The 25,926-nt window shown below is 45.8% G+C and overlaps 1 protein-coding gene across 1 annotated transcript; it reads left to right on the top strand.

The window, feature by feature from the left end:
• Positions 1-829: 829 nt before the first annotated feature.
• Positions 830-25,926, top strand: LOC144828466 (lymphocyte antigen 6E-like). Its single transcript, XM_078686655.1, has 4 exons — positions 830-930; positions 3,021-3,137; positions 24,114-24,325; positions 25,780-25,926. The coding sequence occupies exons 1-3, from the start codon at positions 879-881 to the stop codon at positions 24,308-24,310; spliced, it is 366 nt and encodes a 121-aa protein (XP_078542781.1). The 5' UTR covers positions 830-878; the 3' UTR covers positions 24,311-24,325; positions 25,780-25,926.

A 25,926-nucleotide genomic window follows, 5' to 3' on the forward strand; every position in this document is an offset into this window, starting at 1 on the left:
GCTGCCTGTTCTCTTCCTGTAGGAGACTCTGCCGCTGCATATAAGGTGCCTGATCTTTTCGTGTGCAAGCTGCTTGGATTGCAGTTGAATGGATTGTTGCTGTTCTTGGTGTGGTAGTGACGGCATCTATCTATGCTTTGCCTGTTACCCGTGTGTAATGGAAGCTGCTGCTGTAGCTCACTGTGTTGTACTCTATGTGAAAGGGACGCTTGCACTGCAGTTGTGCAGTTGACTGTGCTGGTCCTGGTCGCTTTGTTTCAAGGCGCACAGCAGCCTTCCATGTTGTGCCTATTACCTCTGTAAGGGAAGCTTGCACTGCAGCTTTCTGTGTTGAACTTGTGCCTTGAGTGTAAGTTAGGCGTCCATCCAACCTGTCTCTTCTGTTGTGTTCCCTGTGTGTCTGAAGTCTGCACCGCTGCTGTGCATTTGGTACCTGTTCTGTGGGCCTTGGTTCGGCTCAGGCACACAACTCTTAAAGAAAAAAAAAAAGCTGTTGATGTTGTCAATGCTTGTTCCTAGGGTACTGTCAAGGCGTGTTTTTGTTTACTGTCTATTCTCTCTTAAGACATGGGCACTTGGATGACCTTATGTGTCATTGTCACGTGCTCAAATCACCTTTCAGTGTCTGAAGTTCAGAACAAGAGAAGAATGGACGGGGGCGCGTTTAATAACAGATTAGGCCTCACCCTGCAAAGAACGGGCGGTGTCATTAGAAGCTCTGGTGCCTGGAGGGAAAGCGTCCTCGGGCCGTGCAATCCTATTTTCCACGTTGTCAGCGACGTCCACTGTATCCAAGCGAAAGGAATCCAAACACCGCAGGGGTATATAAGGCCCAGGGCCGGGGCAGGCAGCACATCAGCTCCCAGGATCCGCTCAGCATGAAGGTGCTTCTCATCTCCCTGCTGGCTGCAGCCCTCTGCGCGGGGATAGGTATGAGGTGTGTGTGAGAAGGGGTGAGAGGTGGTATGCTGTGTATGTGACTGGAAGGGTGAGAAGTGTGGTAGGAGATGTGTATGGGGTGTTTGCAAGAGGAGGGGTGAGAGGTGTGAAGATGGTTCCCGTCTCCCTGCTGGCTGCAGCCCTCCGCACGGGGATAGGTATGAGGTGTGTATGAGAAGGGGTGAGACTGAGGTGTGGTATGAGATGGTGGTATGCTGTGTATGTGAGAGGAAGTGTGAGAGAGGTGTGGTAGGAGATGGTGCATGAGTGAGGTGGTATGAGGTGTATTTGGGAGGAAGGGTGAGAGGTGGTATGAGGTGTGTGAGAGGAAGGGTGAGAGGTGGTATGAAGTGTGTGAGAGGAAGGGTGAGAAGTGGTATGAGGTGTGTGAGAGGAAGGGTGAGAGGTGTGGAAGGAGAATGGTCATATTGGGTGTTTGTGCGAGAGAGAGGTGTGGTAGGAGATGTGTATAGGGGTGTTTGCGAGAGGAGGGGTGAGAGGTGTGAAGGTGGTTCTCATCTCCCTTCTGGCTGCAGCCCTCTGTGTGGGGATAGGTATGAGGTGTGTGTGAAAGGAAGTGTGAGAGGAGTGGCATGAGGTGTGTGAGAGGAAGGGTGAGAGGTGGTATGAGGTGTGTGTGAGAGGAAGGATGAGAGGTGTGGTAGGCGATGGTGGTATGGAATACATGTGAGAACACGTGTAGATAGAGGTGAGGTAGGAGAAGGTGGTATGGGGTGTGTGAGAGGAAGTGTGAGAGGAGTGGCATGAGGTGTATGTGAGAGGAAGGGTGAGAGGTGGAATGAGGTGTGTGAGAGGAAGGGTGATAGGTGGTATAAGGTGTGTGTGAGAGGAAGGATGAGAGGTGTGGGAGGAGATGGTAGTATGGGCTGTGTGTGAGAGGAAGGGTAGAGGGTGTGGTAGGAGAATGGTGGTATGGGGTATATGTGAGAGAGAGGTGTGGAGGAGATGTGTATTGGGTGTTTGCGAGAGGAGGAGTGAGAGATGTGGTAGTAGATGGTGGTATGAGGTGTATGTGAGAGGAATGGTGAGAGAGGTGTGGTAGGAGATAGTGGGATGAGGTGTATGTGAGTGGAAGTGTGCAAGAGGTGTGGTACGAGATGGGGTATGGGGTTTGTTTGAGAGGAAGGGTGAGAGGATATGGTGGTATTGGGTGCATGCGAGAGGATGGGTGAGTGATGTGGTAGGGGATAGTGGTATGGGCTGTATGCGAGTGGAAGTGTGCGAGAGGTGTGGTAGGAGATGGGGTTTGTTTGAGAGGAAGGGTGAGAGGATATGGTGGTATTGGGTGTATGCGAGAGGATGGGTGAGTGATGTGGTAGGGGATAGTGGTATGGGCTGTATGTGAGTGGAAGTGTGCGAGAGGTGTGGTAGGAGATGGGGTTTGTTTGAGAGGAAGGGTGAGAGGATATGGTGGTATTGGGTGCATGCGAGAGGATGGGTGAGTGATGTGGTAGGGGATAGTGGTATGGGCTGTATGCGAGTGGAAGTGTGCGAGAGGTGTGGTAGGAGATGGGGTTTGTTTGAGAGGAAGGGTGAGAGGATATGGTGGTATTGGGTGTATGCGAGAGGATGGGTGAGTGATGTGGTAGGGGATAGTGGTATGGGCTGTATGTGAGTGGAAGTGTGCGAGAGGTGTGGTAGGAGATGGGGTTTGTTTGAGAGGAAGGGTGAGAGGATATGGTGGTATTGGGTGCATGCGAGAGGATGGGTGAGTGATGTGGTAGGGGATAGTGGTATGGGCTGTATGCGAGTGGAAGTGTGCGAGAGGTGTGGTAGGAGATGGGGTTTGTTTGAGAGGAAGGGTGAGAGGATATGGTGGTATTGGGTGTATGCGAGAGGATGGGTGAGTGATGTGGTAGGGGATAGTGGTATGGGCTGTATGTGAGTGGAAGTGTGCGAGAGGTGTGGTAGGAGATGGGGTTTGTTTGAGAGGAAGGGTGAGAGGATATGGTGGTATTGGGTGTATGCAAAATGATGGGTGAGTGGTGTGGAACGAGATGGTGGTATTGGTACGAGAAGTAAAGTTGCGTGTCTGTTTAGATGATTTTTTTTCTTTCCAGTGCATTCCTTGCAGTGCTACACATGCGATGGTCAGAATAGCAACAGCAACTGCATGACGACCACCACCTGCTCGTCAAATGCCAACGCCTGTCAAACGACTATTTGGAAGTATGTAGGTAAGTACCGGCTCCTACTGAGATGTGTAATCAGACAGATTCCCTGTGAATGACAGCATGTTAAGTGCACCACCACAGCCTTGGTTCTACACCATGCAGGTGCTATTTTAAATACGGAAATAACAGCGTCTTTCCGGTTTCGAAGCGCTGCAATTTTGGAAGACATTGGGATTTGGTGCTTTTTAGGTCGAGTCTGGGCAGTGCATGCGCTGCTATGCGAGGCATGCTGTATAAGATTAAGGACTTGAAGCCCTGCCCACTCTCCTCCTTTATTCGTCATTGGCTTGTTTCATTGTCCTTCGTAAATGCTGGCTTTTGATTCGTTGATAGGCTTGTTAGACCCTCCTTAGTACCGCTTTGTCTTCATTTGTAACCTCCTATGAGGACTAGCCCTTTTACTTCGGTTATTACACAGTACGTCTTATTTAATCTGTAAGCACTACTTTGTTGAATGAGTTTCTCCTACTGCACGCACCACATGCTTTCCTGCTACATTCAGTGTGCCATGCATGCTTTAACTTTCCAAGCAATAGGTCTCACATTTACAAGTGTTTGAGCTTTTGGCATTGTAAAGCATGTGTTAATTACTCAACAGATAAATGAAAGTTATTGTCATTTACAATACCAATAGTTTAAACACTCGCAGATGCAAGACCTATTGCATTCCAAATGCTTGAGTTTTCAAAAGCATTCGCGTGAGGCTCCCTCTGCTGCAGACAGCTGTCCGGCATGTTTTTAAAAGTCACTTAACAAAATCCTTCTGCTTTTGAAGCTGGCTTGGAATAACAAAGTCTGAGTAAACAGCTCTATCACTTCTGTCACTGACAGGTCACCATGAGGGCCTCTTTCAGCACAAAGGGTATGTGGCCTCATGGCCAGAGCTGCCAATTCTAAAGCTGGGGAACCAGGTTTGAGTCTTGGGGCCTCATTTATGAGGCCTTGCGTGAGTTTTGCGCTACCGATGCGTCACTTTTTGTGACGCATCGGCGGCGTAAAACATGCCTCCTGATGCGCACTATTTACAAAGTGACGCATCTAAGCAGATACGTCACTTTGTAAACCCCTGCGCTACATTATACCTGCGTCAGGTATAATGTATGCAAAGGGGGCGTTCACATGCAAAAAGCCTCGTAATAGTGACGCAGTGAAATTTATGAGATTTCACTGCGTCACTTTTAGGACGCTGTTGCGTCAAAATCTTGCGCCTGCCTCACAGCAGGCGTAAGACTGACGCAAGCCCTTTCACATGAGGCTTTCCCCATGTGAAAGGATGCATTGCTGGAGTTGCGTCACTTTTGTGACACATTCCAGCAATGCGTGACTTTTGCGCTAACAGATACGTCAGAAATACTGACGTATCTGTAACTCCTTGCGCCATGATGCGTCATACTGTAAACATGACGCATCATTGGTCTCGCAAGGAGGGCGCAGTGAAAAGTGACGCATCGCTGTTTTCATGCAGCGATGCGTCACTTTTCATAAATGAGGCCCCAGGTGTTGACCCCACATCCTGTGATTCTGGGTAAAACACGTAATCAACCCGTGCCTAAAGACTTGAATCTGACCTTCTGTAATGTAACCTAGTGCTTGTGTAAAGCACTCTAATGCCGGCCGGTTAAGCTCTATATTACAAAAGGTGGCAGCAGAGAAGTTAAGGGATCTGGGGTTATCTTATGCAAATGCATCCCTTAAAGCATAAATATTACTTTAGCCACCCCCACAGGCTGCTTGCAGTCATTGTGCACTATCAGGATGCTAAGTCAAGACATTTTACAAATTGTATGTGACACTTTTCTTAGAGTGCCCCTACCATATGTTTTACGTTTATTTTATCCATAGCTTCTTTAAAAGCCTTTAGCAGCTAAAAACATTGAAATCACATCTTAACACAGAGAAATAAAAGCATTTATTTATTCATAAAATACATAAAAATGTAAAACAAGAGGTAACATCGCAGGAAAGATTCTGTGTAATATAAAAGAGTTAGTGCTTGCTTTCTGCCTGCGTAAAGAGTTGGCATAGATATCTGATTTGTATTACTCGGACAGCAGGGGCCACAAAAACATACATGTTAAAGAGCTTGTCTCCCTGACAGACAGAAGTCCCATTTACAATTCAGAGCGTTGTTTTGCCATCGTCCTGAAGTACCTTGCACATGCAAGCCAACATTGCGTAGTTTTATTTGAAAAACAAAAAACAACAAGCAATTACAAAGCAATAGGTCTTGCATTACTGAAAGTTTGAGCGATTGCCATTGCATTGTTATTTTCAATGTCAGTAGCTCAAACTTTCAGTAATGTGAGACCCATTGCATTGCAAATGCTTGTTAAATAATTTGCTCAGGATAACAGCGTTTGGTTAAGGTGGAGGATGAGATTGGAAAGTGTGTATCCTTTCAATGTTTTACGCCACGTCACTGGACCTGTAACTTTCTACTTCTTCAAGTGTTAAAGATAATTCTTTTTCATTACATTTTCAAGGAAGAAAGAATAACTTCAAGCGGGTGATCAGTTTTACTCTTTCCCATTCGGCCTCCCACCCCTGATTTATCCCCTCTCCTGGTATCACCTCCCCTCTGGTGTCCCAACCTCTGCTTCTTGGTTCCACCCTCCCATAGCCTGGCTCAATGTTCCCAGACCCCACAGTTGTGCTACCATAATGCACGTCTATAAAGGTTTAGTGCTGGAACTGGAAAAAAATTCTACTGAAACCTAAAAATTGGGGGTCAAGGTGTAATAGAAGAAACGGGGAGTAATCACATGGGGTGGAGTTTAAAAATCAGAGTCTGACAGTCAACTTATACATTTATTTAAAAAAATCTGCTGCAAGGAAATTGCAACAAGGACATATGTTAAAGTATTTCCATTCTAGGGGCCAGATGTACGAAGTGTTTTACCGGTTTGCAACTGGTAAAATGCTTTTTGTCATGTACCAACCCAATTTCGCGAGTCGCAACCTATTAACGACTTGCAAAATAGGATTTGCGAGTCGCTATTAGTAAGGAGCGTGTTAAGGGCATCCCTTCCTAATGGTGAGTCAAATGGCATGAAGGAATGTTTTGCGACCAGGAATGTGGTCGCAAAACATTCGCAGTTACCACCAACTTCAAGTTGGTGGTAACCCATTCGCAAATGGAAAGGGGTCCACAAGGGACCAAAAGTAGCACAGATGGTAATGTGCCTGCTGCAACAAACATTTTGTAATATGAAGATAATAGATTTATTTTTTTATGTAGTTAAGTAAGCGGGCTACTGCTTTGAAACAGAGATCATTTTGTTACATCCATTTCGTAGGTTGCAAGTCTCTAATATAGCAAAGTGCTCTATTTACCAGCATCAAGAAATTGCATGCCAACTGCAAGTAGGGGGTTTAGATCCATATTGCTTTTTTCACAATCTGTTTTTATTGAAAGACGTTTTCCTTTGGGAAGTAATAAAGTCTTCTTAGTACAGTTACCACAATCACTGCGTTAGGTTTTAAATCCTGACTTTGTTTCTCTTGACCATTCACTCTTAACGTATAATATCTACAAGTATGGATTATATGTGATTCCTACTCCTTATAAGTTGTAACCTTTGTCAGCTTATGGAATGCTTCCTGTGCACTGATGAACACACATATGATTTATTGTGCCTCTGTGTGTGATGTAAAGCACTCTGATGCCCTACACTAGGATGAGATAAAAGAATTTTATTTAAGAAATAGTAGGTGCCGTTTACATCAATATTTGTGTAATTACTCATACATACAGATACATCTTACATTCTTACAGTGGAAGCACAATTCTTACATAGGGAGTTGAACTGGTTTCTCCTAAGCACTTTAAAAGTGATAATATGCTGTGCACCTCTGTCTTCTTCCATTGCTTTGACCTCTAGGTGTTAGGCTCCAGATAGCTCCCATCCAGTATTACACTCAGGGCCGTAGCAGGCATCGGGCATTTACCCGGGAGGCTGGAAGGGTGGGAGCCAGTTTTGGAGTGCTGGGGGCACGATTTGTTAAGCAGCAGTGCTTCACACTTTCTCCCTCCCCACCCAGCAGGGCTGCTTTGGGTTCCCAGCCTGACCCTGATTACACTCAGACAAAACGAGGGCTGATAGCCCTTTAAATTAGGCTTTTCTTTTGGGGACAGCTGGATGTGTAAATAAGAAAGCCCCCCCTTGCTGCCTGCATGTTTCTGCTCCGAATGGAATGCAGACAGTGCGCAGGTGCTGCTGAATTATGTCCTGAAGTCGGAAAATGACACCAGCTCAAATTCAGCATGGTTCGCGTCATCAGGTGGACTCCAGATTCAGTCAGAAATAGCTCCGGATCCAGGATCCAACACAATCCCTCTACTTTCCTGCATTGGGTAGGTTGTGTCTCACTGCGGGTCTGTAAATGACTGGCCCTGATCATCCTCCCATTTAAGTTAGTAACGTTCCCTGCCTTGAGTGTCATTGCGTGAGGGCAACGTGTACAGTCTGGGTATGGTGTGGGCCTTGCAGGACTGAGGAGCTTGTCGACTCGAACTAAGTTGGTGGCCGCCTCCTAGATTTGTTGGGTCATGACCAATGGAGTAGTCAGAAAATTATAATAGCCCCCACTTTGAACTAAAACACTGATGACACCAAGCAAATGAAGCAAGTGAGCTAAACCCTCTCTAGAACAGCTTCCTGGTCTTTTCCATCCATGCATCGATTCATTCATTGTTTTATACTTCTGTCCACCTTCCATTTATCTTTACATTTTGTCATTCATTCCTTCCCCATCCATCCATCCATCCATCTATTCACCCATCCACTCTGCGATCCATCCATCTAGCCACTCTGCCATCCATTAATCAAGCTATCCATCCATTCCGCTTGCCATCTACTCAACTCTGCCATTCATCCATCAATCCTTCAACTGTGACATCCATTCATCCACTCTGCAATTTATCAATCCACTCTTCCATTCATCCATCCGTCCATCTATCCACTCTGCCAACTCTCCATCCATTCACCCACTCTGACATCCATATATCCACTCTGCCATCCATCCATCCACTCTGCCAGCAACACATCCATCCATCCAACCTTCTTCTGTCCACTTTGCTATCCATCCTTCCATCAACTCTTCCATCATCCCATTCTACATTCCATCCACCCACCCACTCTGCCATTCATCCACCCATTCATCCACTCTGCCTTCCATCACACTACTTTGCCACTTTGCCATCCATTTATCCACTCTGCAACCCATCCATTTACTCATCCATTTAACCACCCATCTATCCACTCTGCCACCCATCCATTCTGCACTCCATCCATCCATCCATCCATCCACTCTACCATTCATCCATACACTGTGCCATTCATCCACCCATTCATCCATCTACTCAGCGATCCATCCACTCATTCCCCCTGCCATCCAGCCACACACCCACTCACTCTGCCATTCATTCATCAATCCATCCACTCTGCCATCCATTCATCAATCCATCCTCTCTGCCATGCATCAATCTACCATTCTGCCATCCATTCGTCAATTCTGCCTATATCAATCCACTCATTCACCCTGCCATCCAGCCACCCATCCACTCACTCTGCCATTCATTCATCAATCCATCCAATCTGCCATCCATCCATCCACTCTGCCATTCATCAATCTACCATTCTGTCATCCATCCATCCATTCATCAACTCTGCCTATATCCATCCACTCTGCCATCCAGACATCCATCCATTCACCCACCCACCCAGCACCTGTTCACCGACCTATACATTCACTCATCCATCCATCAGTTTCCTCTGCCATCCTTTCACCTGTCCATGCACTCATCCATCCACCCATCCCTTTACTTTGCCACCCTTCAACCTCTTCCTCCAGCTATCATTCACACATCCTTTCACTCACTCGTTCAGCCACATTCTCATTCATCCACTCACTCATTCATCCATACTTCCTTCTGTTTACCTTTACTTCCAATATTCCATCTTTCTTTCCCTGTTGTATTTACCCCACTCTAGTTTTTCCTAGCTTCTTCTGCTCTTCTATTGGCGCTGTATTCCAGCGTTAAAGATGACCGTTTGTTGCAGACCAAAGAGGTCTCTAAAGAACCCCACCCACACCGCAGCTGCTAAAACGGGGGCTCCATGACCCCCAGGGTTGCATCTGTGTGTAGTGAGCCCTTTCTGACTCCTATAGGCCGAATTCATATTTCAAACTCTAAAAATACTTTATTTCCCCTTTGTAGAAGAGACTGCCCATCTTTTTACATCTAGCCTCCTGCCAATTCTGGAATTACTTCCTTGCCTAATTGTGACCCAAGTTCAGGGTTTCCAAAGATAATCATATGAGTAGAGGGGATTCTGGTGAGACCCAATCTGGTCCCAAACTCCAAGAAGGGCCCGCATTGTTGCATACCTGGACATATTGCTTGGTCTCTCGTTGGAAGGCAACAAGGGACTTCCCAAGGACGTCTTCCCACCAATGTATGGTCCAGGAAGCACCAATGATTTTCATGTTTCTGTCTTGAACCATGTGACTAGCTAGTGGAGATGTGCCACCTGCTAATATAGTACCAAGTTGGTGTGCTCAAGACTCCTCTATCCCTCTCCCAGACTTCTCACCTTCAGTACTTCCTCGAAAAAACATGTGTTTTTGTGCTCCAGTTGATTTATATACTTGTGTTCAATCCATATGGGTATTGTTTGGAATTGGAAGATCATTCGGGGAAGTAGCTATCCTCCCTAATCGGGAAAGGGACTAATTGCACCAGTGCTGTAAGTCGTTTCTGATCGATTGGGCTATCTGGAGGAACTGAGCAAAACATATGCTAGATATGGTTCGGGTTCCCCGAATTCCCCAGTATCTTTTGGATGAAGTGCTAGACTTAAAGGTAGAGGGATGAGTGAGTCATCCTATTCAATCACCGATATGTTCAGACTTGGGGCCTCTTACTTACGCTTGTTCAGCTTAAAGTGAGGCACCGCAGATAATCGGTTTAGTTTCTCCAGAAGAGGCTGGGGCTAGTTCACTGGGTCCCCTAGCACTTTGACGATATAATCTGAAAATAGTGTTACTTTGAACTAACCTATCCGCAATTTCACTACTTGATGGGTGTATTTATGCAGATCATTGAGCTAAGGGACCCACATAGAACATGAACATTAATGGCGGTCTGGTTCCAAGTCTGGTAGGAGTCTTTTCTGTGTCCCTGCTACTTACGCTTTCCCTGGCCGAAGGGAAGGTGTAGCTGACTATGGTCGTGCTTATGAAACTCCGACTTAGTCCTCTCTCATGTTAGGCAATCTCCAAGAGGAGCCAAATTAACGTATCAAATGCCTTTTCATCATCTAAGGATAGTAGCAACACCTCCTTATTTTTAGGTTTTGCCTGCACAGTACTTGCGCTGTCCTTGTGAAATCTTTAGTTTTTTTTATATAAACTAAAAAGGGGCTTACATCCCACTCCCTCTCTTTCCTGGCTTTTCATTGGTTCCTGTGCATGTCACTTACTTTTCCTCCATTTATATTGGCATTAGCATATTTTCCTGTATTTACCCATGCTTGTTCCTCGTCTGCTTCTCTTATCCAGTTCTTGTAGCCGAAATACTGTTAACATCTGCTTTGGTGGAACTATTTTTTCATAAAGATTTGCCTCTTTTTACTTTTTAGGTCTCGCCTGAGCCAGCGCATGCGTTGCAATGGCGAGACATTTAGTAGCTGCTTCAAAAAGCGCTACCTTGCTGGCCACCAACTTGCTAGAACGCGCACAAGCGCGTGCGACGTGCACAGCACTTTTTCTGGTCGCGCGTGCGCACAACTTGCATCACCACTCGTGTTTTTTTTTATTTCTCCACGGCCAATGCTTGTTTTTATTTCACCCAGTACTCTCACAGGCAAGCACACTCCTTCCTGTACTCTCTCGAAAGGAAGTTGGTCTTGCACTTTTGTTCGGTCTAATTAATGTTAAGTATGGTATTTACCTTCCACCACTCTCAATGTTTACCAGCCGCACTGTAATTAACACTGTGAAATAGTGAAAAATAACGTCCGCTTCCTGTAACTCAGGTACAGTCCCTGTCGCACCATTCTTACGTGCCACCTATTATAGGCAACTACATGTGTTCATCCATGGCTCGAGACTTGACTCTCGGACCCAGCGCCTTCATCTCCAGCACGCCTTATTATAATTCCACAAAAGATGGGGGCCTCCTATTCTTAACTCACTCCAGGCTGCCAGACGTGATCACCGAGTCGATAGGAAGGTAAGATGAAACACACCCCTGACTGATGTCACAATGTGCAGGCATTGCGTGAAATACACTGAGGTCCTGATGTTTCGTTCTAGCTGCTCCCTGAAAGGGTTACACAGGAAGAGTTCCCGGGCAGCCTCCCCACAGTGTCACCCATTCAGCGGGAATTGAATGATAACTTTTGTATTGGGGCTGCAAGACTCGCCTCGGCGTGTTTGTTCACGTGGGATCCCCCGCCCGCCTTGGCCGTGGGAAGCCAAGCCCCCGCCTCCTGTTGTAGAGCAGCAGTGCCGTCTCTGGTGTGTCCCTGCCTCCCCATCTCACACGCCTCTCCCACGGTGGGAGCGCGCCATGGATGGGGGTGGGACAGCAGCCGCCGCTTCCTGCACCAACGGCCGTGCATCTTCCTGTGTGCCAGGGCCTGGTGGCCAGGGAGCCAGCTGCAGGGTTCAAACAGGTCAGTACCTGTGGGGCACCGCCATCCCCTGATCTTACTCCCTGCTCGAGCGGTGCCCCTCCTTGGCTATGCTGGCTTCTAGCCTCACTCCCCTGCGTACTGCAGGTGCAACGTGACTCCAAGTCACCCCCGATGCTGCTGTGTCGTAGGCACTCTGGTAGCAGTGTACTTTCTGCCGTTTACTTGTGCACTTTTATGGCAGACAGGATCCAGGGTCAACTCTGATTGTTTTCCCACCCCTTCCCCTGAGCTGCCTCTCAATTTCCTGGGGATTCTATGCTGCAGGTGGTGAGGTGTTTCGAGTGATTTGCATGCCTTAAGCCACGTTGGTTTGGATGAAATGAAAATAGTTGAAATGCTAATGAGCTCTTCCTACGGGTGACGCGTACGTTGAGCAGTGCGGGGAAGGAGCAGGAGTTGGCTGTGTTGCGTTCACACTGATGAATTGTCAAGTGCCAATTCACCGCACTCGTGTTACCACTGAAAGGTTTTTCCGTTGAAATCCGCATTTCTGCAAAACCTGGCTTCCTATTTATAGCTCTCCCACTGTCAGCAGGTCTCTTTGAGATCGTGGGTTAGGGGGTCATTGGTGTATTTGTAGCGCTCGATAACATGTGACTTCCTTGCTGGTCTCTGTCTAATCTGTGGTGGAACTATGATTATTGTTCCCATTTACTGGATCTGGAGCAGAGCTCTTTGGTTCCCTTTAGCTTCTGCCCCGTTATGGCCTGTACCTATATATGGGAGAAGGCAGATGACAACTGGTTTCAGCCATCGGCAGCGGCCTTCAATAGATTTCGTGATTACTGTTATCTGTGAATTTTGTGATTACTGTTATCTCTTACCTACTCTCTAATCTACAGAAGCTTCTATGATGCTGATTTCTTCTTTCTAGTATATGCCAGAACGCGCTGGTGCCTGATATCCTTCTTGAAATCCATTTGTGTTCCCCTGCTAAAAGTCTATGTATTATTGCTCACTGGTCCTTCTTCTCTTCTATCTAAGGGTCGAACCTGCGTGAGTTGCATGTGCTTGAAAGACACTATTGCGTACAATAAGGTGCTTGAAGCTCCCCCATTGCTTACCAGTGGTTGGCTTAAGTGGCACACTTCTTTGTAGTCTCCTAATTAGCCAGCTTGTGCTTTGGGGTCATGTCCTGTTCTGTGGAGCATGCACCAAACTCAGATTTATTGACCTTAATTAGTGGCCCTCTGCTGGTCGCGCTTTAATTCAGGCACTCATTTAATTTTCCGTTTTACTTTAATCTCTCCAACCCTGCCCTCATTACACCTTTCCCATAACTCGTAGGCTTGTTACATGGAAAAAAAGTTATACAAAATTAGCACTAGGCTAGTGGTGCATTATAACGCCTGACGATACGTCTCCCAAGAGAGTTCCCTCGACGTATATATCCAACTTCATTTCACACTGAGTGCTCACAGTTAGTACAACATATATATCCAACTTCATTCGACATATTGTCAAAAGTGACGTATTGTCCCTAAAGCTCACAACAGTGACATGCCCATAAGAATTATAATTCACAATCAACTTTGCTGTAGAATGTCTATTTCCAATTGGCTTTATCAAATGCTCTTTAAGAGAAAAAAATCCCACACCAAATCTGCTTGTGGTAAATATAAAACAGGGCCTTTTTTATATGGATTGCGTAGTTCAAATTTGAAAGTCTCTTCCTTTCTCTCGGTCAGACTGGGCTATAAGGCAATCATGTAGAACCCGAAGAGCTTGTCTGACAGATCGACGACTTTTTTTTTGTTTTTTAGTTGTCTGTGAGCTGATTTATGGTCTGATGACCAGTTTTATTTTACTATTAATTTCCCTGATATTACAACAAACATTGCCGTCAGGAAGCACAGATCCATACAGTCTCCCAAATCTTGCTAAACACCTAAACTGCTTCTCTTTACAACTTTAAATGAAAATTACCTTAATCACTCACCACGTTCTCACCATTTTTGCCAGTCGTTCTGCCTCTATCACTACCTAGGCATAGCCAATAGGTCTCGCCTTTGGTACCTTATAAGTGTTTAGCCAAGCATCAGTTGTTGTTGCACCAAGAATATTGTGTTGCATAACTAAATACTTATAAGGTCCCAAAAGCGAGACCTATTGGCTATGCCAATGCTTGTTTGTCTTGCAGCAGATTTATATAGCAACTTATCACCGGGAGAGATTAAGTGATTTGCCCAGAATCACAGGATATTGTGGCACTGAGGCTCTCTGCTCTCGAGTCAGCAGCTCTGGCTGCTGTGTCATATCCTCTCCACTCCCGTATTACTTGTCAGGGAGCTCTTTGCTTCGCCAGGGACAATGATTGATAAAAACAGCTTTTTATTCAACACATATGTGAAACAGATGCATTACCAATGCCTGTTCTTGTTTGCAGAGTCCATAATGTAAGCTACAAAGCCCCAAGGAAAACCTTTTAAGTCTGTCTTACCTTCCATGAAGCAAAGGTCACAAGTTATTACAAATAATCCTCAGGAAATATAAGGCCACAAGGGTGCAGAGGCTATCTCAAGATGTACAAGAGTGTGAGAAGGTGGCAGAATGGTGGCTTAGCACAGTACAAGCCAGGAAATAATTTTGCCAAACAATCTTGTAAAATTGAGGGCAACTAATGTTTGTGGGAGAGTGTATTTAAATGTACCAAACTTATATTGAGCCCCAGTTCTCACTGCTGTACTGCTCTAGCAAGCAGTGTTGGGTTGTGTGGAAGATGTGCCTTTAATGTAACATAACAGAAGTCATTGTATAACATCCAGTTTCTTATGGTAGCCTGATGCTTCATTTTTAAAGCATTTTACTTATCATTACCCCCACCACAACTTACTAATACTCCCAATCACATCAGCCATCATATGGATAGCCATCGCAAACAATCTCTCAAAGATCTTTGCACTCATTTTACCTTCCACCCATCACTGTGCTTCTCAGATGCATTCTTATTTACGCTACGCACCAACTATATGTTTTCTTCACTGGGAATCCAATACCCTAGAACCACTCCTAATACATTTACCGCTTCCATTTGACAATATCCACCAAAGTGACTGCTCTGCAAACTGGATCAACTCGACATTCCTACTACTGGACCTTGTTCTCCACCCCTGCTGCAATACCAGACGAAGCTGCATCCTGAGAAATGTCCAGCCAGTCACCAGTATTATCAACCACATCTTGCACATCCAAGAAAAAGAAAAGCAAAACACCCCTACCCTCACTGTACAATATATCAGGCCATTATCTAGACTAGCTTTAGTATCAATAAAATAATCTTAAAATAACCAACCTAAAAACCCACCTACAAGGATTCTCCTACAAAATATAGATAATAAGAATCCAGTAATGCCTCCCTATCGGCCAGGCCAACTGGACAAAGTTACAGAATGGCCGACGGAGATCATAGAACCAGGCATAACAACAGCAAGTGTCAATAGGTGCCTCCTAGCCCCACAGCAATATCTATCATCGGAAGGATACACCCAATCACTTACCTCACCCCCTTTCTGTTCAAAACAGCAATCATGTCATGAATGCTGATCAGTGCCAAATCATTTAATTTACATATTTCATTCACAAGACCTTTGGTGTACCAGACCAACACATAAAATTACACAGCAGATAGTACAAAGGTTTGTCATGTAGAATACAAAAGTAGTCATAGTGGTAGTGCAAATCACTAAGCAAAAGCAGAAATCACATCTACATCCTACAAGCGTACCTCAAGCCAAACGTTATTTGTCGCAAAAACACAGCTCGGCGATATTGTTGCACCCATTATGCATGAAGCAATCCCTGGTGGATACCTAACCCTCTTCAGAAACCAACCAAATGAAAGGGTCCTGGAAGAATTGCATTGGTCCTTAAAAATACACTATCCAGACCCAACCCTAAAGGCTATCTTGGAATGAGAACTTCTGCTCCTTCAGTGGGGTTGATAAACCAGCATTACACCAGACATCATACCTATTCACTGCCATCAAAGCTTGTGACTGCAACAAATTGGTCACTGGACTCACCTGTTTACTATTACTATCAATACTATTTTTGCTGCAAGAAGTCTAATTTCAATCCCAGGAAACAACTGCACTATATGGAGTGACCTCCAACTCATCTAGTCCATGCTCAACCTCCCTTTGACATAACATGCATCTACAGATCCTGCACAGCCATGACTGAGACTGTGGATACATTTCGACCTAAATTCATTACAACAAGAACTCTCCACTTCCTTTCCCAGTACCCCAAAATTTAATTTAAACAACACACCTACTAGTTAACTGCTGGGTACAACCTAACAGAAGTAAGGTAGGTGGTTCAACTAAGTTACAAAATGTAAAAATGCAGAAACCAGATCCCTTGAAAGAGCGTGAAGTAAAAATCATGACCTCAGCAATAACCTTAAATCTACAAAAGCAGTACAGATTGTACTGAATCACCATCTAAGGGCCTGATTCCGATGTCGTTCAGAAGGCTTCCAAATTGGATTTGGCTTTCCCAGATCCGATTCGTAGCCCTTATTTCTGACTGAATCGTACACAGGTCCAAACGCCCAAGTACAATGCGAAGATCATAATCGTCAACCGAATCGTTTCCGGGCGCATCGACTTGGTCAGCAAGACGAAACGGCTATCGGAATTTTACTTTGGGGGCCGTTGCAGGCCCCCTTCACCTGAGGTCCTCCGAATCAGTCAAGGGGGTGGGGGTGCCATTGGGTCCCCTGATCTAAGCATGCACAGTGTGGCGGACGTCATGGGGTGCCCGACACATGGTGTATGCTTTTCCCCACCCACCACTTTGTTGCTAAGGGAGCCTGTATACGTGTCTGTAACCAGAATCCTATAGAGTTCAATGGTAGTCCGAGCGAACCGAGTCCGTATGCATATGAACGCATCGTACTGGCTCCTTCAGACTCCCAGAGCAGGTTTCGCTCGGCAAGCCCTCCGAGCTGTATGGAGGGCTTTCCTAGCGAGATCGGAATCAGTACCTAAAAGTCCAAAAGATCCCACTACATCTAATGCATTGTTGATGCTACATCCACCAACCATCGAAAGATTCGGTAACTCAGTCTTTACCTTAACAAGCATGAAACACTCTCGGGTACTTCACAGTGGCTGAGCGAAATACTTCCTTGAAAAAGCTGCTAACTTTGAATCTTACTTTCTCTATTACGCAGGTAAGAAAGTCTCTTACTGCCTTCCTAGACACAAAGGGCTTCCTTGAACTTGCCATCCAAATTCTGCTCTTTCAGTCTACCAACAGAAAAAGAAACACATAATCTAACAAAAGCCCAAGGCATGGCAGGCTTCCTAGTAGACCCTTTCCCTCCAACCTTTTTTAGAACCATTCACCTAGAATCCTCTGCTGTCATACCAGTGGGGGAGCTCATGACATGCTGTAGGTATGCAGACAATGATCCTATCAATTTAAAACTGGGACAACCTTTGAAAACCTTCACACCTTGGGCCGATGACTGTGGAGCAATGGATTCCAAAGAATCACCACAAACTTAACTGTTCAAAATAGGAATACTCAGCTGTGGATGCTAGCATAATTATAATATTGTCTTGGCACTTTGTGAAATCCAGACCCAATTCACCCTGACACCACTACTATGACTGTTTTTAGGTCTCGCCTACGCAGCGCGCATGCGCTGCATAGGCAAAAAGACCTTTAGCAATCGCTATGGCTTTTCAGCCAAAAACTTGCACGTGTTCCATTGCCTTCAATGGCAACGCATGCACCTGTGGCGATTTATTTGCGGGAGCGCGTGGCGCCATATGGTAGAAATGATCGCTCCCAGCGCTGCTTGCTCTCGCAAGTGAAACGCTTTCAAGTGAGGCCTGGGCCCCGGGGGTACGTCATGTGCGCGCACGCTTGTTCTTGCAAGGAGGCAGAAAGCTCGTTTTAGAGTGGCAAGCCTACCACGTCCAGCACGGAGGATGGCTATCTCATCAGCAAACAGCATGCAGATTTGCAACGTCCGACCTCTGAACACCGCGTGACGTTTTGCTTCCTATATCAAGAAAAGTCCCTGGCTGCCGGGCATTTGAAGGGTTAAAGTCCCAACAAGCGCAGTATGATTACTCTGCAATCACACGCAGACTTCCGCCCCGAACAGCTTCTAACACAACCTCCTGGAAGCTGGCCCGCTGCCCAGGCACCCACCTCCCTGCGAGCCAAGCAGCACCAACACTTACCAACTCTACCTGCGGCCCCAGTCTTCCAGTATCGTGTGGGCAGCTTGAGCCTTCTTCTGCAGAGAAAAAACCCCAAAACCCCCCAAAAAAGAAGCCTGCTCAGCGTCACACTTCTGATGCTGCACTAGAAGAAAGACAAGCGCTGCGCTGCTACACATGCTGGCGTTTTCCGCACCCTCGGGTACTCATCTATCTATAGGAAGGCTCATTTGCCAAGAGCATTGGCCAAACTCCAAATGAAGGAACGCGCAAAGCGTTTAAGCGCCTCGTCGGAGTAGTAAGTGCTACCTACATTCAATTACAATACAATACATGTTCATGAATTGCAGCAGAGTTAAACGTGGAATTAAAAGTAATGTAATCGTCTGGCAGGAGACGTGATTTGAAAGGCCATACAGCCAAGGTCCATAAGAAGCCCCCCTGCACCCCATTTGTTCACGGCAGAGTGTGCGTTTCCGCCCCTTAGGCGACGATTCATTCACCCCTTTCATTTTTCAACCCCCAACGTGTTTTTCAATTACCAAGGCAGGAGAGCATTCACAGCGAGAAAGCGAGCAATCGCCTATGTGGGCTCCAGCGCCTTGCGTGGTCATGTGAATGCTGAGCTTCAAGCTTCCCTTGACTCACTCCCTCTCTCTCTCCCCCCCTCTCTCCCCCACCTCTTACCCTAAGCTTATAACACAAAACAGGAACATGTGTCATAAATGGGCACTGTGGTTACTAATTAAACAGGCTGGGCAAGGGCTGGCCTTAATTCAATGTATTGTGCATTGTAAAGCGCCATGTGGTGCCAAAGGCGTTCCCAGGCGCTGGAGTGCATCGGTACAGTAAGTAGTAAATACATTTTCAACAGAGGGCATCCTGCCTTTGCGTGTCGGGTAAATGTTGGTACAAGCAGATCAGTAAATTTAAATTAACCAGAATTTGAAAACGCTAGGTGCCAGGGGCCCAAAAGAGGCACTTTGCCCAAGCTTGGTCTCAAATCCGAGTTTAGAATAATAGTAACAATAGTGATAAAAATAATATAATGCATTATGTCATACTTTATCATTGGCATATCTGCCTGCTACAATAAAAACCCTCTGTTTACACAAATCAACAACACTCCTTTCATCACCTCAGAAGGTTCAAAGGCAAGAAATGTGGTGCAGCGGCATGAGCGGCTGACTCCAAAGCGTAGGGCTCAGGCTCCATCCCCGGCGGCATCTCAGCACCTTGTGACTCTGGGCAATAACTTGCTCAATCTCCCTGTCGGCTGCCAGCGCCTTGAGACCCATCTGGGTGTTTAGTTTGCGTTTTACAAATACCTGATACATGCAGATACAAGAACCCTGCCATATGACCAAACACTAACAGCGCTGCTTCACCCAATGAGAGATGGTCATTGTTTTTACACTTTGTAACACCGGGGCATTGATAGCACCAACATTAGTACTTTTTCAACACCCAAATGCAGCATTAAGCGTCCGAAAGCTGACCAGTCCCATTTTGTAAAGGGCTTTTCACTGAGCTGCAGCACACCCGCTGCAATTTTAGTAACTTTTGAACCCTCTGAACTAGAATTTTTTTTTTTTTTTATTGCAGTGGCAGATGATGGATTATGTGGCAAATGCGGCAAATCTATAATTATGCGAAAATCGCCGCAGCCACACAATCGCATATTTCCAGTTGCCCTGACTATGGTGCTATGATGGTAGCATGCATAAAGCAAGCTGCAAGTTGCATGTTTTATGGACTGTGGTGCCATGATAGTAGCATGCATGAAGCAAGTTGCATGTTTTATGGACTGTGTTCCTCTGCTGGTTCTGCCCATGCCAGGGGGCGCTGGGATCCCACAGGAGATCCGCATGGATCACGCAGGGTGAGAGGGTAGTGTCTCTGGCGTTAGGGTGACACACTATCAATGGGTTGACCAGTTTTCACCGGGGTGGGTGTGTGGAAATGAGACAGCATTAGTGAATGCGGCCCTCAAGTGCATGGGCCTAGTGCCGGAGACGCGGTGCCTTGGCTCAGCTTGGCACTGATGGTGAGTGACATGCTGACATCTGTGCAGCCTTTCCTGTGTGTGGCTGCATGACAGCGAGGTGTTCGTGTTTTAACCCCTGTGCTGCCCCTATTCCGGCCGCAGCGCTAAGGGGGAGGCGGGGCCGCGCGGCGCTCCCGTACTCGTGATGGAACCGCTCCGTCACGGCCCGCGGCTGAGATTTGCTTGTGACGGAACGGTTCCGTCACGGCCATGCCCGCTCTTTAGAACGTCAGCGCAGGCGCAGAATTCGCGCCGCGCAGGTGCGGTGAGCGGGCCGTGACGGAACCGTTCCGTCGCCAGCACAGCCCACCCGAGGCTCGTGACGGAACCGTTCCGTCACGAGCATGGGAGGGGTTAAGTGGGTTGTGTTATAAGGGTGGCTGCAATGTGGGGTTGTTTGCAAGTATGGAAGGATCCAGTGAGGTAGAGGGAGAGCTAGGAACCACCCTGTCTGACAGACTAGATAGGCAGATGCTGTGTCACTGACTGATGCCTTATTACAATGACCGCTCCTATTTCACAGAATAATAGGCCAAGGGGTAGAATCTAGGATAGTCTTGTCATGAGGACCGAGCCGTAAGGAAGGAGGGGAGAAAGGGGGTAACCATGGGGCAACAAACATTTTTTGTTGTGGCATGAAATCACAGAAGAAAATGTGCCCAACAAAAGTAATAGTGAAGTAGCACCTCCCCAAACATAGCTTTGACAACCAATGACAGACCGCTCTCACATCAAGGCAAACAACTACATCTCTTGAACAACTTTAATCAAACCCTTCACCCTATTTGTGACTTTTCAGTGCCATGCAACAGAACAAGCTTTCCAGGGTTTGAAGATGGAGCCTCCTAACTTAAAGAAGCATTGGCATAGCCAATAGGTCGCGCCTTTGGGACATTATAAGTGTTTAGCCATGCAACAGTTGATGTTGCACCAAGGATATTGTGCTGCATAATTAAATATTTATAAGGTCCCAAAGGCGAGACCTTTTGGCTATGCCAATGCTTGTTATACCCAGTTTGGGAAATTATATAGTACCATATGATACAATAAGATAATGATGCTTAAAATATAGCATATATAATAACACAATATAGCATAGTTCAATAAAACAATTCCATTGATGTTTGGGCAGTGATGTGATGCAGAGCAGACAGAGCATTGGTCTGTGTCTGAAACTGGAATATTTGGTACTAAATTCCCTGTGTGAATACTTAATCCCATGAGAACTTGCATGAATGTATCTCTAAACTCCAGGCATTTTTTTGAAATGTGAGGTGGTTCAGATCTGCTAATCTACATCTGGCTAAAGTTAGCAACCACAAATGTGGAAATTAACAGTTCACATCTAGCTATGGATCCCCTGATGGTAATGATGGAGAAGAGGATCCGGATATGAAATCTTAGTGGGAGGTGTCTGAATCCCTACCATGAGCGGGTCAGAGCAGTACTAAGAAAGAAAGGCAACGTTCCATGCATGGACACTTGGCTGAGTAAAGTACCTGTAGCAGTTGCTGTAGATCACCATCTCAATGTATGCCCCAGGCAAGAGTCTGTCCACAAAGACCTGTGAACAATTGATTGACCATCAGGATATTGATAACACATATTTTACCCGTCCTCAGGGATTCTGCGCACTGTACCCATGAGCACATCAAGACTCTGAAGTGTGTACTGCACTCTTGGGCATGTAGTCATGTAGCACATTTGGGGCGATATGTATCAAGCAAATTCGCATTCGCAAAGGCCGAAATTCTGCAAATTTCGGCCTTTCCGAATGCGAATTTGCTAAATGGTATGTATTAAACAAAACGTGGTTCAGAATAAGGAATCGCAAAATCTGCAATTCCTTATTTTGCGATTGCATTTAAGGAATCGCAAATTTTGCGATTCCTTAAATGCAATGTAAGAAGCAAAAAAAAATAGCAAATTGGCCTTAAGGAATCGCAACTTACCACCAACTTCTAGTTGGTGGTAAGTTGCGAATTCCTTCCCAATTAATTTTTTTTTCATTTTTCAAAGTGCCATGTGACGCACAGACATGCCCTTAGGGCATGTATGTGCGCCACATGTGCACCCATGCAGATTTCAGGGGTGCAACAGGGTGTCCTTTGGACACCCCTGCACCCTTGAAAATATTCATAATTTGCGATTAGCAAATTGCGAATCGCAAATTTCCCCTTCCTTCCTATGGGCCCATAGAAATGAATGGAAAATTATTCCATTTTGCGATGCCTAAATAGCGATTCCTTAAAAATCGCTATTTAGGAATCGCAAAACGGAATGTTGATACATATCGCCCTTGGATTTCATAATTTCACCCTGAGAGTCAGTTTCTTAATAATTCGGTTTATGCTATGGAAGTTCTGGGGTGGGTGGGTTGTGGACGTCAACAGGTTGCATTGCTATGTATCGATTCAAGAAGACCATTTGCTTGTCATTGTTTCTAATGAAATATCAGGAAACATATATTTGATTTGAGAAAAATCAACAACAAGCGCATATGATAGAACGCATGGTAGCCTTGCATCCCTAATCCTAATGGAGTGCGACAAACCAGTTTATTGGAGATGCTGTGCGACAGACGCAAACCTGGGAACAGAGACACTGGTGCACTGTACATTTGAGTTGTTTCAAATGCTGTTTATAGGCCCTGGTCTTGAGTGGGTTGGAGGAGTAGGTGCGGTTTATCATAGTTGATGAAATCCGATTTATCAGGCTTTAGGAGAGTAACATTACGTGCTTACTGCAACCAAGCCTGCATGTCACAGCAAATATTGCATTGTACTCCCATGTTACGTTCTGTCAGGTACAGGTTTGACCTGCTGCGATTGAATGAAAGGGGAGGAGTTAACCTTTCGGTAGTCACCAGGTACCGTAAATACCCAACTCGGAATTTTGACTTCTGCTCGAGCAGGGGTTTGCAAAAGGGCCCGAAAACCCCGACCAACTGAGAAAAAACAGTCTTTCATGTTTTCACTTTTTTCTTGAAGGCAAACGTGCCTAAATCGATACTAGCTATATGTGTTACAATCCACAAATCCATTTGTGTATCTAAATTCAACTTCATTGTGCAAATAAATGCATTTGTGAGGACAATCTTTTTGCCCCTGCGGTTCAAGGCAGGACTGTCACCCAGATTGTCAACTCATTCAGCAGGGGGCCTCTTATCGTCTTGCATTACATTGACCAGGAGAAGTGTTGTTCCTCGCAACAAGCTTTGCTTGGTTGCTCCAGAGCTGGCAGCTCACTTCTCACCTGTTGCTGTTGCAAATACGGATGTGCATTTTACATGAGGCGTTACCGATCTGACTTGGTGGTAAACTCTGTGGGGCAGATCTACAAGAAACTGCTGTAGCCGCAAGCCCTTTGGCTGCGCCACGCTGCGGCACTTTCAGAGCACAGGAATGCGACATCTCTACAATGATATGTCGCATTCCTGTGCTCTCCCCTGGCACAGAAACAGCTGCCATGCCTCGGCGAAGGCACCGTGGCACCATGGTGCAAGGATACCTGCGCCATGAGGAGGTTGCTCTTATGAAGGAAGGGGCCCCTTTCTGCACAAAAGCAATCACTGCAGGCATTTTCCTCTTTCAATGCGTGCTGTAGAATGCAGCACGCATTGAAAGAGGAAATAAACGAGGAGAAATGAAAAGATTTCTCCTCGTTTCGCGCAGCAACCTGACGCATTTCCAGGTTTACGATTTCTCGTAAATCCTGAAATGCATCAGTGGGTATGGGTGTTGCGTGGGAGCACCCACAGCAACACCCATGTCCCGCCCCTAACACGTAAAGTGTTGCAAGAACAGGGGTGATATTTACAAGCACAGGTTAAGTCACGAAGGGTGACTTACCTGTGCTTGTAAATATCCTTTAGCAGGCTGCGCCACCTGTGCATCACGCAACGTGATGCACCGGCGGCGCATGGGGCCTGTAAATCTGCCCTGAATAGCGGTCCTTGGTGCGTTTCAGGTGGAAGGTAACTATGATGTCGCGAAGCTCTGCGTCTACAATTACTGCTCCTGAACATCCTGTTTCTCTTTGGTTGCAGTGGGGACGTCAATTACCAAGAGCTGTAGCTCATCCTGTACTGCAAGTAATACTACTGTAGCTGGGATCGGTACTACCACCAGCTGCTGCAGCGACAGCTTGTGCAACATCAGCGGAGCGACCAGCGTGAAGATGAGCTACCTGCTTCTGGCCGCCTGCATGGGCTTCCTTGGCCTTCTATTGAGAGACAAGCTGTAGGCCAAGGAAAGAAAGGTGAGATCTGCGGGTATGTCGGAATAGAGACAATATACATGTGGAGTTAAGAATAGTAAATGTATACGTGCCTAGATATTCTTGCTGTCACAATATTGTGGCAGTGGATGTTCTGGTTGCAATATATATATATATAAATATATATATATATATATATCCATCCATCCATCCATCCATCCATCCATCCATGCATTAAGTTCACATCCCGCTGCACCTCGGTTCCGGGTGCAGAACTCCAGCAGTGCTTTGCTTCTTTTTGGGGCTTGCACTTTGCTTACTATTTTCCTGTGAGTGCACTCGTATTTGGTGGTTAAGATGTAACACATATATTTATTTATTTAAGAATAGTGCATTTACACTTATTTATTTATACTCACTTACACAATATTCTTGTCTGTGATATTTCACAGTTATTTGTATTGTCAACATGCTTATATGTGGTGTTAAGAACAGTAAACTTCTACTTGCCAGTATATACCTACCTTCAGGATAATGTGTCACTCCATATTCAGATTACAATATTTTAAAGGATGGTATGTTTAGCATCAAAGATTGTAGGTGAAGTTAAGAATGCAAATCCATGAACCAATTATCACTTGAATGTAGTTACCATGGCGATATTTGATATTCTGGGAACCATATTTTTGCCGGATGATATTACATGCATGATATTCTGGTAGAATAGAGTGAAATATGAGTGCTATCCAATTGGCCTTTTTCACAACGGGTTATTTCTCATTCTTAACTTCAGACTTGGTTCTGCCAATGACCGATTATCACACGTGCTGGGTATGGGCTGGCAGTTGTAGGGCATGCGTAGTTGCTCTGTAATCCTAATCAGGGATGTTGAGCCAAATTGCAGGTGGGTATCATGTTTCACAAATGTCTGAATGATCTACTGGGCCCCTGGGGCGAGTTGTGGTGCTGATGCTGTGCAAAGAGGAGAGAGCATGTAAGAGCATTTCAGCTTTCTATAAAAGGGTGAATTACTATCTCTACAAGAAACACCTCATGATAGAGTAACACCTGGATGCTGTACCACCCCTTCAGGTGTTTCTAGCTTAAGTCTTTCTCACCCAGGCCTCTCTCCCACCCGCAGCCCTGCCGCTCCCCTTACAGGCCAACCTCCCCTTTAAACCTCAACCTTCACCAATGTCCTGTACACAGTAAACCCCTTAATGTATCCACTACCTGCCCTTCTCTCCTTTTCCTTTGCTTTGTGTCTGGTCCACACAGTGTGAGCCCCGTTCATCCATGAAAGTAGGAAATGGGTCTGGTACACTTGTCACTGGAGGTTGTGGGGTCCACCGTGAAAACTATGCATTACTGGGGTTACCGTGATGCGGGCGTGTTTAAGACTTTGCACTCAGTGGTTCATGTAACAGAAGACTAGAGTGTATATGACAAACTATTCAAGTTTAGCGCTCTAAATTGTCCTATTCTTTTCTCCCTAGAGTGGACGGAGAGCACTATGCAAGCGGGCCCCATTTCCCGCAGCTTTTCTAACTGATTTGCGAGTAGTGCTGAAATGGACAGCACCCGAAAAGGACATTATATAGCTGTGATGTGTGCATAATTAAATAAAACATTCACACATCTCA

Source organism: Lissotriton helveticus, chromosome 4_1 (genome assembly GCF_964261635.1).
Source record: "Lissotriton helveticus chromosome 4_1, aLisHel1.1, whole genome shotgun sequence".
Classification (NCBI taxonomy): domain Eukaryota; kingdom Metazoa; phylum Chordata; class Amphibia; order Caudata; family Salamandridae; genus Lissotriton; species Lissotriton helveticus.